Here is a 17,443-nt window from a genome sequence, read left to right as displayed (position 1 = left end):
TCACACCCGGCTCTCCCTCCGTATTGGACGCCGGCTCGCCACGGCCTCCGTTTCGACTCCCGTCAGTCTGGTTCTGAATCAGCAGAGCGGATCAACAGTCTCCTCGTCCTTGAGGGGCGCCGCCCCCCCCACTCGTCACTCACCACTCACTTCATTATCACTCATACTAAAAAAAAATATATAAAAAAATTAAATAATAAATTACAATTATTATGGAGTGAATGTTTATCTATTTTTCTATGAGCATAATAAAAACTATACAGGGAGTGATGATGAATTAGGCTGTTTCGTTCATCCGTGTCGTCCGATCAGTGACGTAGATCCGGTTTCCGCTCTGGGGCGCAGAAATCTTTGGCCTCTGGTTGAAAGTTGGACATGTGCAGTCGCTCCTCTTCAATACAAGACACGGGCGATCTGGGCGCACATTTCATGGCTCACAGCTGAATACAAAGGGATTGTTTTCGTACCACCACCCTCCCGCCATGCCAGGCGCTGACATGTAGCCGACAGACAGATCAAGGCAGGAAGTTGGAGACGATAAATTGGAGATGCAGATAAGAACACAGAGGCAGGTGTCTCAGCTGGCAGAGAAACGCTGCACACTGGGTCCAGGTGATCCTCAGAGGAGCGACAGAGGTGAACTCAATATTGTAAATGGTGTGCACACAATGTTTTTAACACTGCTATATTGTGAGACACATCTTACAGTAGGCCCTCCAGAAAATAGTAGTCTACGTTTATAGAGGTTCTATGTTCATTTGCATTGTTGACATAAAATTAACACATTTAAATCATACAATAGTTTATCATCACTGAGAAATTTGCTTCTCTCAAGGACAGAAGGGCAAACTTTATGTACAAAAAGTAGTAATACAAGAGTATTGTTGCTTCTTGCACTTGTAATTTATGTAAATACAATGGTTTAAATCTTAAATGCATGTTTGCTTTTTTATCTTGGTTGTTCAGGGTTGTTTTTTGGCCATAAATTAGGTTTGTTTGAAAGAAACTCTGACTACAATTTTCCTTCTGACTTTGCATCTTTCTTAAATTCAAAATGTTTTAAAACTCTTTAATTCATTAAAATCGACAGAAACCCTGTTTTTGGCATCTGCCTATTTTGGCGTGATCGCCCCCCCTAAAGAAAAGTGCACCAGCCGCCACTGGTAGAGGACCCAGTGCCCCCCCCCGCTCCCCCGCCGTGTCCAGGTGTGTGTTGGAGTGAAGCCGCTGCTCCGCCGTCTGCTCAGACTCCGGGACGCCTCCCAGCAGACGGCGGCCGACATTTGGCCGCGGCGCCGGAGGTTAATCGCCTCGGTGGCCGTGAGGCGGCGGGACTCTGATCCGTGTTGTCTCAACTGTGTGTGTGTGTGTGTGTGTGTGTGTGTGTGTGTGTGTGTGTGTGTGTGTGTGTGTGTGTGTGTGTGTGTGTGTGTGTGTGTGTGTGTGTGTGTGTGTGTGTGTGTGTGTGTGTGCGCGTTCTTGTATTTCTATCCTTGTCGGGGCCAAATGTCCCCACAAGGATAGCAAAACGTGAAACGACGTGCCTTGTGGGGACCTTTTTCCGGTCCTAAGTAGGAGAAACAGTGTTTTCTTGACCATGTTGTTGTTACTGAAAAAAGTAAAAGTGCAAAAACATTTCTTTAGGGTTAGGCTTTGTTGTGGTGTGGGTTAGGGTTAGGGTAAGGGTCAGGGTTAGGGGCTAGACATGAATGGGAGTCAATGGACGGTCCCCACAAGGATAGAAATACAAGACTGTGCGTGTGTGTGTGTGTGTGTGTGTGTGAAATGCCACAGATGTGCTGCTGATGGGCGAGCGGCGAACGCGGTCCGACTCTGTCCAGCCATGCAGAAATCTAGGTTAATGTGGTCATACGGACACCTCCTCCACCTCCTCCACCCCCTCCACCCCCCCACCCCCTCCACCCCCCCACCTCCACCCTGGAGCACTGTGTGCAGAGGGGTGGCGCCGGATGTTGACAGGATGCAGGAAGTGTCAGCTGCGTCTCGCCGTTCTGGGGGGGGGGGGGCAGATTGATGCGTCGTCCCGGAGCTCGCCCTGCCCCCACCCCTCCCCCGCCCCCCCCAGGCCACCTGGCTTCAATCACCCCGGTCACAGCGCCTGATTGGCTGCGTGTCGCCATGACGACCAGGCTGCCTTTACCCCGCTTCATCTGATTCAATTACACAACCCATTATGTAAGGAGGGGTGTGTGTGTGTGTGTGTGTGTGTGTCTCTGTCTGTCTGTCTGGTCCTGCTCCTGGACCTGGTCCTGGTCCTGATCCTGGACCTGGTCCCAGTCCCGGGCTCCATGCTGACAGTAGCTAGTAGTTCTGCTCTGGCGCCTGGACAGGGCCCTGGATCCGGTTCTCCTCCGGTTCTCCTCCGGTTCTCCTCCGGTTCTCCTCCGGTTCTGCGGAGCATCGGGATCCGGTTCTCCGGGTCAGGTGAAACAGAACGGTTCTCTTCTCGGTGGGGGCGGTCGTGGTTGACCCGAGACTCGGTCCTGGTCTGAAGGGGAACTCTGAGGTTCTCCTGCAGCTTCCTGTTGTGTCAGATCTGGTTCCTCTTCGGCTTCCTGTTCTGTGGGTTCTGAGAGGAAGACGGCGGCGTTTCAGCGCTGGAAGCTCAGCGTGTTCAGAGGTTACATCAGAGGCGAACTGTCCTGCAGAGAACGGAGAACCGCTCTCAGGTCCCACACCGGTTCTCCTCTCAGGTCCCACACCGGTTCTCCTCTCAGGTCCCACACCGGTTCTCCTCTCAGGTCCCACACCGGTTCTCCTCTCAGGTCCCACCCCGGTTCTCCTCTCAGGTCCCACACCGGTTCTCCTCTCAGGTCCCACACCGGTTCTCCTCTCAGGTCCCACACCGGTTCTCCTCTCAGGTCCCACACCGGTTCTCCTCTCAGGTTCCGTTGGACTGGAGCAGAGTTCAAACGCTGGTCTCACCGTGTGCTGCTGATGGTACCATCCAGCTGGACCAGGAGAACCCACTCCAGGTTCCACTGAGGCTGGATGCCAGGGCTCTGCTGGATGTCAGGGCTCTGCTGGATGCCAGGGTTGCTGACCTTTGCAGAACCCTGGTTTGACCCTGGGATCATCCTGTCGACACGGAGAGCAGCAGAGGAGGAAACATGGAGGGTTACAGGAACCAGGCGCTGATACCGATACCGATACTTCAGTGTACTGTTCTCAGTAGAACCTGTACGAAGACTTCCTGTGCCACATTGGAAGATCAGTGTTTTGTTGTGGATTTTCACAGGCGGCGGTCAGATCGCAGGGAGTCTGGTCAGACATTCAGGGAGTTGTACTGCTGGCCCGGCGGGCCGGTGGATCCTGAGGTACGGTGCTCACTCGTAGCTCAATCAATTGAGCGCAACTGCGAATTAACCGCGAGCGGCGCTGTTATTATTATAATTATTATTTTTTCCTGGCCGTTGTCCGGGTGCCCCGGAATAACATTTTTTTATCGTTATAAGGTGGAACTTGTGTCTTCTCCTGCTCTCCTCCTCCTGCGATGCACCGCTGACTGTGAACGCGAGGCGAGCGAGTGACGCGCGTTCACGTGCCACGGGAGCGAGCGGCGCTGCTGCGCACAGCAGGAACAAAACCTCGTCTTTGATAGGAATCACGTAACGCTACGTTTTATTCACAGTCCCATTGGGAATTAATGTGGAATGATTTATTTATTTATTTTCAAGGCATTATTTTTCGCTGGCCCGCATTGCGCAATCTACCGGCCGGACGGTTTGGAAAGCGCTCCCGGGCCACCGGGCCACCGGGCCACCGGGCCACCGGGCCACCGGGCCACCGGGCCACCGGGTCACCGGGCCACCGGACCACCGGGCCACCGGGCCACCGGGCCATTTAGAATGTCCAGCCCTGGAATGTGAGGCGCAGGTCAGCAGGTCACAGTGTTAATTTTGACATGAATTTTTCATTTCATTTTAGTCTTAGTCCCTCACCAAAGACTTGATTTAGTTAAAATCACGTTTTAGTTTCTTAGTTTTGTTTTGTTTTAGTTAAAATTTAGTCTGTGGAAATAAGTTTTAGTTTTAGTCTTAATTTTAGTCTTGATGAAATTTGACAGTTTTGTTGTACTGTAGTAAATTAGATAGATAGAAAACTTTATTGTCCCAGTAGGAATTTGTCTTGGGCACAGTGCAAAGTGCTTCATCAACACACACATAAAAACAACACAACATAAAACCACAGCAGCAGAAGTGCAGAAGGATCCGTGTCGCCGTTGTAAAAACTCCACTGTGAGCAGATCTTTAATTATGTTTAGATATTCAAACTTAGAATGTATCATATAACTCTTGTATCATAAATATGAAGATCTATGGCTTGTTGGAAAAAAATTACATATATGAACTTCAGATTTTTTTCTGTAAATTCTTACAACAAATGACAGCCTGCAAGAAAAAAGCTCCAATCACAATGACCAGCAGGTGGCGGTAATGCAGCCAACGGGATGCAAGCTGCCGTAAAACATCACAGAAGAAGAAGAAGAGAAACACAGCAAAATACAGTGCTGCTGCGGTGCTGCGTCTCCGTACCGGAGCCGGACCGGAGCCGGACCGGAGCCGGGCCGGACCGGAGCTGAACCGGAGCTGAACCGGAGCTGGACCGGAGCCGGACCGGAGCCGGACCGGAGCCGGACCGGAGCCGGACCGGACCGGACCGGAGCCGGTGAGCCCGGCGTGAGGACGGTTGTCACCCAGCTCGTCCGGCGGCCAGCGGCAGCTTTTTCGTCACATTTTTACTGGTCAGTTCATGATGTTCAGAGATTTTGTTTTAGTTTTTGTTTTCATCACTTATTAAATTTACGTTCTCGTCACAAATTAGTCACGGAATAAAGGGTCGTCAACGAATAGTTTTCGTTTAAGTTTTCATTGACAAAATTAACACTGGCAGGTCAGCAGGTCAGCAGGTCGGCAGGTCAGCAGGTCGGCAGGTCAGCAGGTCAGCAGGTCAACAGGTCGGCAGGTCAGCAGGTCAGCAGGTCGGCAGGTCAACAGGTCAGCAGGTCGGCAGGTCAGCAGGTCAGCAGGTCAGCAGGTCGGCAGGTCAGCAGGTCAGCAGGTCGGCAGGTCAGCAGGTCAGCAGGTCAGTCGGTGCTGCAGTTCTGGATGTTACTGCGGAACCTGTAGAAACATCTGGAAGGAGAACCTGATCCAGCGAGACGCAGAAGCAGCTCAGAAACAGGAACTGAAGGTTTAACTGCAGCATAAACTGTAGCATCCAGTCTGACCTCTGACCTCAGTCTGACCTCAGTTTGACCTTTGACCTCAGCCCGTTCCAGGGGGTTCCCACCGCGGTGCAGCCTGGGTCCGAACGGAGCTGAATCAGGGTCAGTATCTCTGCTGGTCTGAGGAGAACCTCAGCAGACTTCAGTGGAAGAACCCGGTTCTGGTGGTGTCTGTGGTCTGGGCTTAGACCCGGACCCGGCAGGTGGAACCCGGCAGGTGGAACCCGGCAGGTGGAACCCGGCAGGTGGAACCCGGCAGGTGGAACCCGGTGAACCTCGGCAGCCTCGGGCTCCGGCGGAGGAGAGAATTCCCGTTTAGTTCTCTGATTTTCAGTTTCCTGTTCTGATCTTGGAAAACGCCGTCGCCGGCGGTTCTGCGTCACAGAACGTGTTTCCTGTTCCTGTTGGTGAGCGGTGTTTGGGTTCTGAAGGTCTGGTTTCGGGTCCAGGTTTAGCGGTCTGGTTCTGTAATGGTCCTGCAGCGCCGTCTGTTCCTCCGCTGAGGGTTTATTCTTATTTCAGAACCTTCCAGGCTTCTCGTGTGAGAACGGTTCTCCGGTGCATTCCAGTCTTTCTGCTGTTTCCATGGAAACGGGCGTCGTTTTCAAAGTGTCGCCGTGTGAACCGGAACATTTCTGAAGCCGTCCTCATGTCCTCATGTCCTCATGCTGCTCTGTGATCCAGAGAAATCCTGCAGACTAACCGTGACTTGACCTTTGACCCCTGAGGTTCTGGGTTCTGAACCTTCATCCGTCAGAAGGTTGAAGAACCGAAGCGTCTCTGATCAGAGGAAGTCCAGCCGGGGCCCTGTGTGGCCCCCGACTGACGTGATTCCACGCTTGGCGTCACTGACTTCCTGTGTCCCCTGTCCCCCCGCAGACCACGTCCCCCACCGGCCCGGGCCGCTCCGAGTCCCCGGTCTACACCAACCTGCAGGAGCTGAAGATCTCCCAGTCCAGCCCGCCGCCCGTCCCCTCGGGGTCCCCCCTCCACGTCCTGGGGGACTGGGAGACCCACAAGGACCCGAGCGGCAGGCACTTCTACTACAGCCGGGCCACCGGGGAGCGCACCTGGAAGCCCCCCCGCACCCGGGACGCCGGCGGCGGCGCCGGCAGCGTCCGCGGAGACGGACAGTCCAACCAGGACGCCGAGGTGAGACCAGACCGGCGGCGGTCCAGATCCGGACTGACACGTCGGCGTCGGTTCAGTCTGTCCTCGTCCTCTGTTCAGCACTGTGACACACACACACACACACACACACATACACTGGTGTTCAGTCCAGTGTTCAATCCATTCTGTTTGTGTCTCATGAGGAATCTTTGAATCTTTGAATCTTTGAATCTTTGAATCTTTACACCTGAGGAAGCAGGAACGACTCAGAATCCAACATGGCCGCCGTCTGCAGATTCACTTCATCCTGAACTTTTTTAGATCTTTTATCTGAAAACACACTCAGCTTCCAGCCTGTTCATCCCTCCATGTCACTAGTCTGGAGCTCAGCTGCTCGTGTTTGGTCAGAAGTCTTATTTCCTGTCAGGTTGTGTTTCCAACGCTGCCCCCATGTGGTGGCTTGTGTGTACTGCAGCAGTACATGAAGCACTAATTGTTATTATTTTTCTGTTAACCATGTCTGTTTTAAACATTTCTAAAACCATTTATTTTCTCGGGTTATTAAGAACTTATTTTGTTGAAGAAACAGGAAACAGATTCCCTCCTCGGGCGGCTCATGACTGCCCCACTGTGGCCGCCGCCAGAACTGATGGGTGGAGAGAAAAGCTTAGTTACATTAAAAATGTAATCTGTGAGTAAAGCAGCCGTGGACTGGTGGTTTCAGCCGTCTGTGGACTTTACCTGAACAGCAGGTGTGTTACGGTTGTTGTTCCGCTGTGCGGTTCTGACGGTGTGGATTCTGCTGTTAGCATGTTAGCTAGTTAGCTGCCACCTGGTGAACGCTGCCCTCCAGAAACCAGCCGCCGTCGGGCCCCGTTGACACCTTTCAAGTGAAAACAATCTCGTTTTCCTCCGTCTCCACGGCAACAGAAGTGGTTTTCAGTGTCTCCAGCTCCGTTGCCGTGGAGACGTGTGAGCGTTTGTAACGCCGCCTCCTCCTCCTGCAGCCGCCGCCCTCGGAGGACGCCTGCCACAGCACACACTCCAGCCAGTCCGACAGCCAGTGCGGCTCGCCGCCGCGGGGCTGGTCCGAGGAGCTGGACCCGCACGGAACCACGCTCTACGTGTCCGACCTCACGCAGGAGAAGGTGCGGCGCTGCCGGTACCGCCGCCGTCCGCCTGTACCGCTGGCGTCTGCCCGCACCGCCACGCTCTAACTCTGCAGGCTGCGGTGGATCGTTGTGTGTGTGTGTGTATGTGTGTGCGTGTAGTTCGTTGTGTGTTTGTATCGTTGTGTGTGTAGTTGTGTGTGTATCGTTGTGTGTGTGTGTGTGTGTGTGTGTGTGTATCGTTGTGTGTGTATCGTTGTGTATGTGTTTGTGTGTGTGTGTATCGTTGTGTGTGTGTCGTTGTTTGTGTGTGTGTATCGTTTTGTGTGTGTGTGTGTATTCTTTTTGTGTGTGTGTGTGTATATCGTTGTGTGTGTGTGTGTGTGTATATCGTTGTGTGTGTGTGTTTGTATCGTTGTGTGTGTGTGTGTGTGTGTATCGTGTGTGTGTATGTATCGTGTGTGTATCGTTGTGTGTGTGTGTGTATCGTTGTGTGTGTGTGTGTGTGTGTGTGTATCGTGTGTGTGTATGTATCGTGTGTGTATCGTTGTGTGTGTGTGTATCGTTGTGTGTGTGTGTGTGTGTGTGTGTGTATCGTTGTGTGTGTTTGTGTGTGTGTGTATCGTTGTGTGTGTATCGTTGTGTGTGTGTGTGTATCGTTTTGTGTGTGTGTGTGTGTGTATATCGTTGTGTGTGTGTGTAGTTGTGTGTGTGTGTGTGTTTGTATCATTGTGTGTGTGTATCGTTGTGTGTGTGTGTTTGTATCGTTGTGTGTGTGTGTGTGCATCGTGTGTGTGTGTGTGTATCGTGTGTGTGTGTATCGTTGTGTGTGTGTGTTTGTATCGTTGTGTGTGTGTAGTTGTGTGTGTGTGTGTGTTTGTATCATTGTGTGTGTGTATCGTTGTGTGTGTGTGTTTGTATCGTTGTGTGTGTGTGTGTATTGTGTGTGTGTGTGTGTATCGTTGTGTGTGTGTGTGTGTGTATCGTTGTGTGTGTGTGTTTGTATCGTGTGTGTGTGTAGTTGTGTGTGTGTGTTTGTATCATTGTGTGTGTGTGTGTATCGTTGTGTGTGTGTGTTTGTATCGTTGTGTGTGTGTGTGTGTGTGTATCGTGTGTGTGTGTGTGTGTGTATCGTTGTGTGTGTGTGTAGTTGTGTGTGTGTTTGTATCGTTGTGTGTGTGTGTTTGTATCGTTGTGTGTGTGTGTGTGTGTGTGTGTGTGTGTGTATCATTGTGTGTGTGTGTGTGTGTAGTTGTGTGTGTGTGTGTGTGTGTGTGTGTGTGTGTGTATCGTTGTGTGTGTGTGTGTGTAGTTGTGTGTGTGTGTGTGTGTAGTTGTGTGTGTGTGTGTATGGTTCTCCATGGTTCTCCGTTCTGTGCTTGCAGTGGATCAGACACGTGTGTGTGTGTGTTTGTATCATTGTGTGTGTGTATCGTTGTGTGTGTGTGTTTGTATCGTTGTGTGTGTGTGTGTATTGTGTGTGTGTGTGTGTATCGTTGTGTGTGTGTGTGTGTGTATCGTTGTGTGTGTGTGTTTGTATCGTGTGTGTGTGTAGTTGTGTGTGTGTGTGTGTTTGTATCATTGTGTGTGTGTGTGTATCGTTGTGTGTGTGTGTTTGTATCGTTGTGTGTGTGTGTGTGTGTGTATCGTGTGTGTGTGTGTGTGTGTATCGTTGTGTGTGTGTGTAGTTGTGTGTGTGTTTGTATCGTTGTGTGTGTGTGTTTGTATCGTTGTGTGTGTGTGTGTGTGTGTGTGTGTGTGTGTGTGTGTGTGTGTGTGTGTGTGTGTATCGTTGTGTGTGTGTGTGTGTGTGTGTGTGTGTGTGTGTGTATCGTTGTGTGTGTGTGTGTGTGTGTGTGTGTGTGTGTGTGTGTGTGTGTGTGTGTATCGTTGTGTGTGTGTGTGTGTGTGTGTGTAGTTGTGTGTGTGTGTGTATGGTTCTCCATGGTTCTCCGTTCTGTGCTTGCAGTGGATCAGACACGTGGACCAGCAGGGCCGGCCGTACTACTACAGCGCCGACGGGTCCAGGTCTGAGTGGGAGCTGCCCAAGGTACTGCCAGTCCACGTTCTGGGTCGGTCCAGAACCCCTCTCAGAAACTAGACCAGTATCGGTATCAGGTCCGGTACTCCGAGCCGTGCTACATGCTACATGCTAACCATGGTTAAAGTCTGACTCGGGTCCAGTCGGGTTCTGGGTATCAGGTCCCAGCTGAGTGCTGGACTTGTTCTGGTCTTGACCAGACGGACTGGGTTCTGGTGGGTTCCGCTCGGCTCCAGCGAGTTGGTTCTCCTTGGCAGCAGGCCGGCCGATTTAGAGCAGCCTGGTTCTCCCGTGGCCCCCCTCCCCCCGGCCCCCCGCGGTGCGTAGCCTGGTTCTCTAAGTGGATGACGGTCTGGACTCTATTCGTGGCCCTGTCTCTAATCCGGAGGCGTAACGTTCCGTCAGTGAACTGGAACGGCTCTCCGGTTGGACCGATGGTTTGTCCTCAAGACGCGTCCCTCTGCTGATGGTGCTGTGGGCGGTGAGGGGAGAGGTGGGGCCGGGGGGCGGAGACAGCGGGGGGTCCGGATCTGGGTGGACCGGCTTCAGCTGCCTTCTCTGTGTCCGCAGTACAACATGTCCCCCCAGGCCGGAGACGTCCCCAAGACCCGCAGTCTGGAGAGGAAGCAGCCCGACCCCATCGTCCTCACCAAGTGGAGGCACAGCACCTACGTCCTGGACCTCAACGACAAGGTAGGACCCGACCGGACCCGACCGGACCCGACCGGACCTGACCGGACCCGACCGGCTCGGCGCACCGGTTCATTTCAGTCCAGTCCAGTTCAGATCAGTGTTCGGTTCACTCCTCCCAACCGGTTCAGTCCTCGATCCAGTCCGGTCCTCTAGATCCGTTCAGTGCTCTGGATCAGTTTAGTCTTTGGTTCAGTTCAGTCCTCCAGCTTGGTTCAGTCCTCGGTTCAGTCTTCGGTTCCGTCCAGTCCTCTGGATCGTTTCAGTCCTCAGTTCATTCCTGGATCAGTTCAGTCCTTGTTCCAGTTCAATCCTCCGGTCCAGTTCAGTCCTCTGGATCGGTTCGGTCCTCGGTCCAGTCCAGTCCTCCTCTCAAATGTGGATCTGAATTCAGGGGAGGAATCGGTTTCCAGAGCAGGAACTTGACGAGTTCGATTCCCAGCATGACTCCTCTTCATGGTGTTGGTCTGTTCTGGTTCTCCAGGCGGTTCTCCAGGTGGTTTTCCAGGTGGTTCTCCAGGTGGTTCTCCAGGCGGTTCTCCAGGCGGTTCTCCAGGCGGTTCTCTAGGTGGTTCTCCAGGTGGTTCTCTAGGCGGTTCTCTAGGCGGTTCTCCAGGCGGTTCTCCAGGTGGTTCTCCAGGCGGTTTTCCAGGTGGTTCTCTAGGCGGTTCTCTAGGCGGTTCTCCAGGCGGTTCTCCAGGTGGTTCTCCAGGTGGTTCTCCAGGCGGTTTTCCAGGTGGTTCTCTAGGCGGTTCTCCAGGCGGTTCTCCAGGCGGTTCTCCAGGCGGTTCTCCAGTCCGTCACATAGCAGCTAAACTGAACTGAACCACATTAAAACACAAAATCCCCCAAACCCATTCAACACCTTTCAGGTTTGGCAGCTGTGGTTGATACCAAGACGCTTCTGGAACTCGTCCCGTGTTGAGTTTCAGGCCGACGCCCCCTCAGGGACCAGGAAGTGCTTCCTTCCTGCTGGAGGTTCCAGCTGGTCTCGGCTGTAAACTGTGGCGCTCTCGTTGCAGTTCTCCAGACTCTGGAGGTTTGCGTCCGACTCGCACAGGAAGACGTTCCGCCGCTCGCTCTGCTCGGATGAAGTTGGTACCGCTGCTTCGTCGCCCGACAGTCGGCGGGAATCGCTGCGTTCTGATCTCTGGCGGATCTCGGCCAATCGCTCGTCTGATCCCGGCTCTCCGGTTGTGAACGGGATGAGGGGCCCCGTTTCCACGGCGACGAGTTCTGGAAAACAGAAACATTGATTTTTGGGTCCGTTTACACGACAACGCTGCTCAGACTCCGTAAACGAGAACGGTTCTTCCAGGAGAACTTTTCCAAAATGCTCCATCGTCATGGAAACGGATGAAAACGACACTTTCTGGAAACAACAGTCACGTAACAATCAGACGAGTTCTGTCCACATCAGTGTCTGTGTTCTCCGTTAATGTTCGGTGTGTTGTTCTCCATCTTTTCCTCGCAGTGCACTGTTCTCCGTGTTCTCCCATCGCCGTGTCTCTCTGCGGCATCATCTTCAGAACGTTGTCGTGTAAATGTGAAACTTTCCTGGAACAGAAACACTAATTCGTTGCGTTTTGACTGGAATCGCCGTGGAAACGGAGCCCGAACCTCCGAGACTGCATGTTGATCTGAACTCTAATGAATCTGTGAATCTGTGATTCCTCATTTCTAACCTCCACCTGTCTGCTTGTAGTTCGCCTGTAGTTCGCCTGTAGTTACTCTGTCGTAGGGCTTCAGTTAGCCTGTAGTTATCCTGTTGCTAACCTGTAGCTATTCTGTAAATATTCTGTAGTTAGCCCGTAGTTAACCTATAGTTAGCTTGTTGTTAGCTTGTAGTTAACCCGTACTTAACCTGGAGTTAACCTATAGTTAGCCTGTAGTTAACCTGGTGTTAGCCAGTAGTTAGCATGTAGTTAGCCCCCAGCTGTCCCGTAGTTAGCCCGTAGTTAATCTATAGTTAGGCTGTAGATAACCTGTAATTACCCTGTAATTACCCCGTCGTTATCCCGTCGTTCCCGCCGTCGGCAGCCTCTCACGCTGTTCCTCTCGTCGGCAGGACTCTGGTCCGGCGCCCCGGCAGAGCTCTCCGGACTCCGACTCCTGCCCCTCGTCTCCCAAACTGCCCTCCACCGTTAGTATCCGCCCACTCTGCATGACTCATCTGCCCCCCACCAGCCTCGCCTCTGTGCTGCAGCGTTAGAGCTCCTCCTGCTGGTGACTCTCAGCCACTGCTCCCTCTGACTGTGGTTTCCGTCCGCAGCCTTCGGAGAAGTGTGGAGTCCTCAACGTGACCAAGATCACCGAGAACGGGAAGAAAGTCAGGTGAGATTTATCTGACAGCAGAACTCTGAGTGACTCAAAGGTTCTGGAGGGTTCTGGAGGGTTCTGGAGGGTTCTGGAGGGTTCTGGAGGGTTCTGGAGGGTTCTCATCTGCTTCTGTTGACCCAACAGGAAGAACTGGACGTCCTCCTGGACGGTGCTGCAGGGCTCCTCGCTGCTCTTCGCCAAAGGCCAGGGAGGCAGCACCACCTGGGTAGGTCCCCCCCAAAACCCCCCAAACCCCCCACAGCTCCACCTGGTAGGTCCACCCCCCCTCCCCCCCACAAGCCCCCCCAACCCCCCACAGCTCCACCTGGTAGGTCCCCCCCAAAACCCCCCAACCCCCCCACAAGCCCCCCCAACCCCCCACAGCTCCACCTGGTAGGTCCCCCCCCCCACAGCCCCACTGCTCCACCCCTCTTCGCTGTTGGGGGTGTTTGATTCCTCCACCTCCTCGGGGCGGTGCAGGGTGGAGCTGATAACTTCACCACAGCTCACATCAGTTGTGGAGCTTCGTCTCCATGGAAACCAGACAAAACGCTGCTTGTTTAAAGAACAGCAGGAAGATCGAATCTGTTCTGAAAACACCTGATTTTCACTCCTTCACCCTCAAACTTTCACTCATTCACCCTCAAACTTTCACTCGTTCACCAACCAACTTTCACACTTTCACCCACAAACTTTCACTCGTTCACCAACAAACTTTCACTCATTCACCCACAAACTTTCACTCATTCACCAACAAACTTTCACTCGTTCACCAACCAACTTTCACACTTTCACCCACAAACTTTCACTCCATCAACAACAAACTTTCACTCGTTCACCCTCAAACTTTCACTCGTTCACCAACAAACTTTCACTCATTCACCCACAAACTTTCACTCATTCACCAACAAACTTTCACTCGTTCACCAACCAACTTTCACACTTTCACCCACAAACTTTCACTCCATCAACAACAAACTTTCACTCGTTCACCCTCAAACTTTCACTCATTCACCCACAAACTTTCACTCATTCACCCACAAACTTTCACTCGTTCACCAACAAACTTTCACTCATTCACCCTCAAACTTTCACTCGTTCACCAACAAACTTTCACTCATTCACCCTCAAACTTTCACTCGTTCACCAACCAACTTTCACACTTTCACCCACAAACTTTCACTCCATCAACAACAAACTTTCACTCGTTCACCCTCAAACTTTCACTCGTTCACCAACAAACTTTCACTCATTCACCCTCAAACTTTCACTCGTTCACCAACAAACTTTCACTCATTCACCCTCAAACTTTCACTCGTTCACCAACAAACTTTCACTCATTCACCCTCAAACTTTCACTCGTTCACCAACCAACTTTCACACTTTCACCCACAAACTTTCACTCCATCAACAACAAACTTTCACTCGTTCACCCTCAAACTTTCACTCCTTCACCCTCAAACTTTCACTCGTTCACCCTCAAACTTTCACTCCTTCACCCTCAGACTTTCACTCCTTCACCCACAAACTTTCACTGCTTCACCCACAAACTTTCACTGCTTCACCCTCAGACTTTCACTCCTTCACCCACAAACTTTCACTGCTTCACCCACAAACTTTCACTGCTTCACCCACAAACTTTCACTGCTTCACCCTCAGACTTTCACTCCTTCACCCACAAACTTTCACTGCTTCACCCACAAACTTTCACTGCTTCACCCTCAAACTTTCACTCCTTCACCCTCAGACTTTCACTCCTTCACCCACAAACTTTCACTGCTTCACCCACAAACTTTCACTGCTTCACCCTCAGACTTTCACTCCTTCACCCACAAACTTTCACTGCTTCACCCACAAACTTTCACTGCTTCACCCTCAAACTTTCACTGCTTCACCCACAAACTTTCACTCTTTCACCCACAAACTTTCACTCCTTCAACAACAAACTTTCACTCGTTCACTCTCAAACTTTCACTCCTTCACCTTCTTTCTCGCCGCTCTCTTTCTGGAGGGTTCAGTGATTCGGTGGTGAGCTGGACTCGTCCTCCAGCTGCCGGGTTCGAACCGTGAGCCCAGGATGAGTTGGTGGACGTCCCACTGTCCCCCTGTCCCCCGTCCTCACCCTGTCTCTCTCTCTCAAGTCCCTCTACCGCGGCGGCTCGCTCCCCGAGCTGCTGCTCGCCCTGCTGAGCTGGAGGCGCTCGCTCAAGCCCCGCCCCCGCCCGGCCGTGTCCTATGTCCAGGCCGCAGCCGTACGTCTCCACCCGTCCGTCTCCACCCGTCCCTCTGCATGTCTGTGTCCTCCCCGCCTCACTCCTAAAACCCTCATCCTCTGCTAACGCCCCCCCCCCCACCCCCGCTAAAGCTAACGTTTGAAGGGTGCGTTTCATTTCCACACCACAGCTTACGTCCGATTCCTCCGTCCTCCTCGCCGCCGCTCAGTTTCAGACGAAGTCAGATTGATTTCTTAGAAAATACCAAACAGGAAGAACATGCAGACTCCACAGCAGCGAGAGCAGGGAGAGCAGGGAGAGCGCTCCACTGCTCCACCGCGGCTTCTCTCTGTCACAAAGCTGCACCCGAGTCTCACTTCAGAGGCGGGGCTTATTATTTATCTAGAGAATCCTATTGGCTGGAGGATTTGGACACGCCCCCAGGTCAGGATGAGGGAGAGCAGAATAGTTTCAAACATTCAGAAGAAGGAAAAAGAGAAAGTGGAGGAATGGTTTAAATGAAAATGAAGATGACAGGAAAAAAGACTTAAAGGTGCTGTAGGCAGGATTCAGCATCCCCGCCATCTTGCTTAGGTTTACCTAAGCAAGATGGTGATTTGACCCATCTAAGATGGCCATTTGAAGCCCAGCACAGCCAATCCTGTCCTGTTTTCTCTGACATCACACCCTTACGCAAGTTAAGCCCCTCCCACAAGAACGTGCAACGAATGCCGCTCGGCCAATCACGGTTAGAGCCTCAGGGGCTCTTCTGATTGGTCAAAGATACCTGGAGCTGTGGAGATTCCTTTTCAGCTCAGAACAGAGACAGATGGAAACGCTGCGCCCTCGCGGTAGAGCAGTGATGCTGCACTCCTAAAGGATTATCAATGATACTCTAACATTTAATCCAGAGAAAACACAGAACAATTAGCACTGACTGGCAGAATCCTGTCTACAGCAGCTTTAAAAAATGAAAATAAAATATTAAATAAAAAAGAACATTATATATAAAACAGACAATGGAAAATAACCTACAAAGGAAATAAAAGGAAGGGATTTGATGAAAAATTATTATTTTTAATTTGATTTGCAGGAATGAAGATTTAAACGATTCGTCCAGAAACACTGGGAGAGAGAGAGAGAGAGAGGGAGAGAGAGAGAGAGAGAGAGAGAGAGACTGCACGGATAACAGGACTAATGGTTTTAATGAAGAGTGTGTGTGGACTAGATCAGGTGTTTTGTCCCGCTGGAGGCCTCTGACCTCTGACCCCTCCTTTCTGCAGAAGTTCGGCAGCACCCAGTCCAAGCCCGAGTTCACGGTGGACCTGCGGGGCGGCTCGGTGGACTGGGCGTCCCGGGACAAGTCCAGCAAGAAGCACGTGATCGAGGTATCGAACCGGGGTCCGTCCGGCTCCGCCCGCCGCTCCGCCCGCCGCTCTGACCTCTGCTCTGACCTCTGCTCCTCTCACCCCCAGCTGAAGACCCGTCAGGGGACGGAGCTGCTCATCCAGTCCGAGATCGACAGCGTGATCAACGACTGGTTCCGGGCCCTGACGGAGACCATCAACACACACGTGAGTGGACCGCTGGGCCCAGCAGGTCTTAGAGGACCCGGATCAGGTCTGAGAGGATCCGGATCAGGTCTGAGAGGACCCGGATCAGGTCTTAGAGGACCCGGATCAGGTCTGAGAGGACCCGGATCAGGTCTTAGAGGACCCGGATCGGGTCTGAGAGGACCCGGATCGGGTCTGAGAGGACCCGGATCAGGTCTGGGGTTCTCACTGAAGTTTGAGTGATATGTGTCCAGAAATGAAGACAAACATTGACGTTTTGAAAACCTGCTCTTCTTCTAAACTCATTTCGTCTGAAAAATGGAAATCTTATTTTTTTTTTTTTTTTTTTTTTAGTGCTTCCAGTTGTTTTTTGCATTTTCCTGCTCTAGTGTGAGTTTTAATTGTCAGTTTTGTTTGTTTTTCACGCCTGAAGAGTGAATGTTCTCAGTTTCTCTTGAATCCCGGTTTCTCTGTCATGGAGCGCTGCCTCCCTCTGGTGGCGCTGTGCGGTACTGCAGCAGAGCGTGAAGGCTTGAGGTTTGATGGAGGAATAAAGGGATTTGAAGTGATCTGGATCAGGAGATGGTCTGGATCAGGGTTCTGTAACTCCCTGACCTACAGAGCGGTTTCAGTGACTTCCAGGCGAGTCCAGCAGCTCTGGAGCCTGAAGAAGCTTCAGCCTTCAGAACGAGGCGACTGCAGCGCCGGAAGACTCAGACCGTTTTGATTCCCAAACAGAAAAATATCTCATGATGCATTTATGAAGTTAGGGTTCCGAATATTTAACATTTTGTGAAATTTAAGCCGTTTTCGTTGATTGGAACAGTTTGCTTCCTGTTTTCAGGTGTGTTTTACTGACAGTCGGGAGTTTTTCCTGTTTCCCTCCTGCTCAGCAGCTCTTCAGGCTCTTTTCCAAACAGATTTTTGTTCTTTTAGAAATTCTGGAGTTTCATGGTTTTTTAAGACGTTCTGTCACTTTTTTCCCATTTGTTCTGGTTCTAGTTTGTTTTCCTAATTTTACTTGAGCCTTTTTTTTAATCTCTTTTGAACCGAGAGTGACTCCAGAGCCGCAGGTTGAGCACCCCTGGTCTGGGGGATCGAACCGTGTCTCCGAGTTGAGGCTCGATCTGAGCTTCAGTGTTTTCTGCAGCAGAGCCTCC

General features: G+C 51.8%; 1 protein-coding gene across 1 annotated transcript in view; it reads left to right on the top strand.

Moving 5' to 3' along the window:
• Positions 1-17,443, top strand: part of LOC115385673 (rho GTPase-activating protein 12-like) — a 58,548-nt gene that overhangs the window by 17,069 nt on the left and 24,036 nt on the right. The window contains 10 exon segments of the mRNA XM_030087748.1: positions 6,128-6,400; positions 7,366-7,506; positions 9,437-9,517; positions 10,079-10,201; positions 12,267-12,341; positions 12,471-12,532; positions 12,662-12,743; positions 14,659-14,769; positions 16,014-16,118; positions 16,206-16,304. Coding sequence (XP_029943608.1) covers positions 6,128-6,400; positions 7,366-7,506; positions 9,437-9,517; positions 10,079-10,201; positions 12,267-12,341; positions 12,471-12,532; positions 12,662-12,743; positions 14,659-14,769; positions 16,014-16,118; positions 16,206-16,304 — 1,152 coding nt within the window.

Source organism: Salarias fasciatus, unplaced genomic scaffold (genome assembly GCF_902148845.1).
Source record: "Salarias fasciatus unplaced genomic scaffold, fSalaFa1.1, whole genome shotgun sequence".
In the NCBI taxonomy this organism is placed as follows: Eukaryota; Metazoa; Chordata; class Actinopteri; order Blenniiformes; family Blenniidae; genus Salarias; species Salarias fasciatus.
This window is presented reverse-complemented; position numbering and strand designations above follow the sequence as displayed.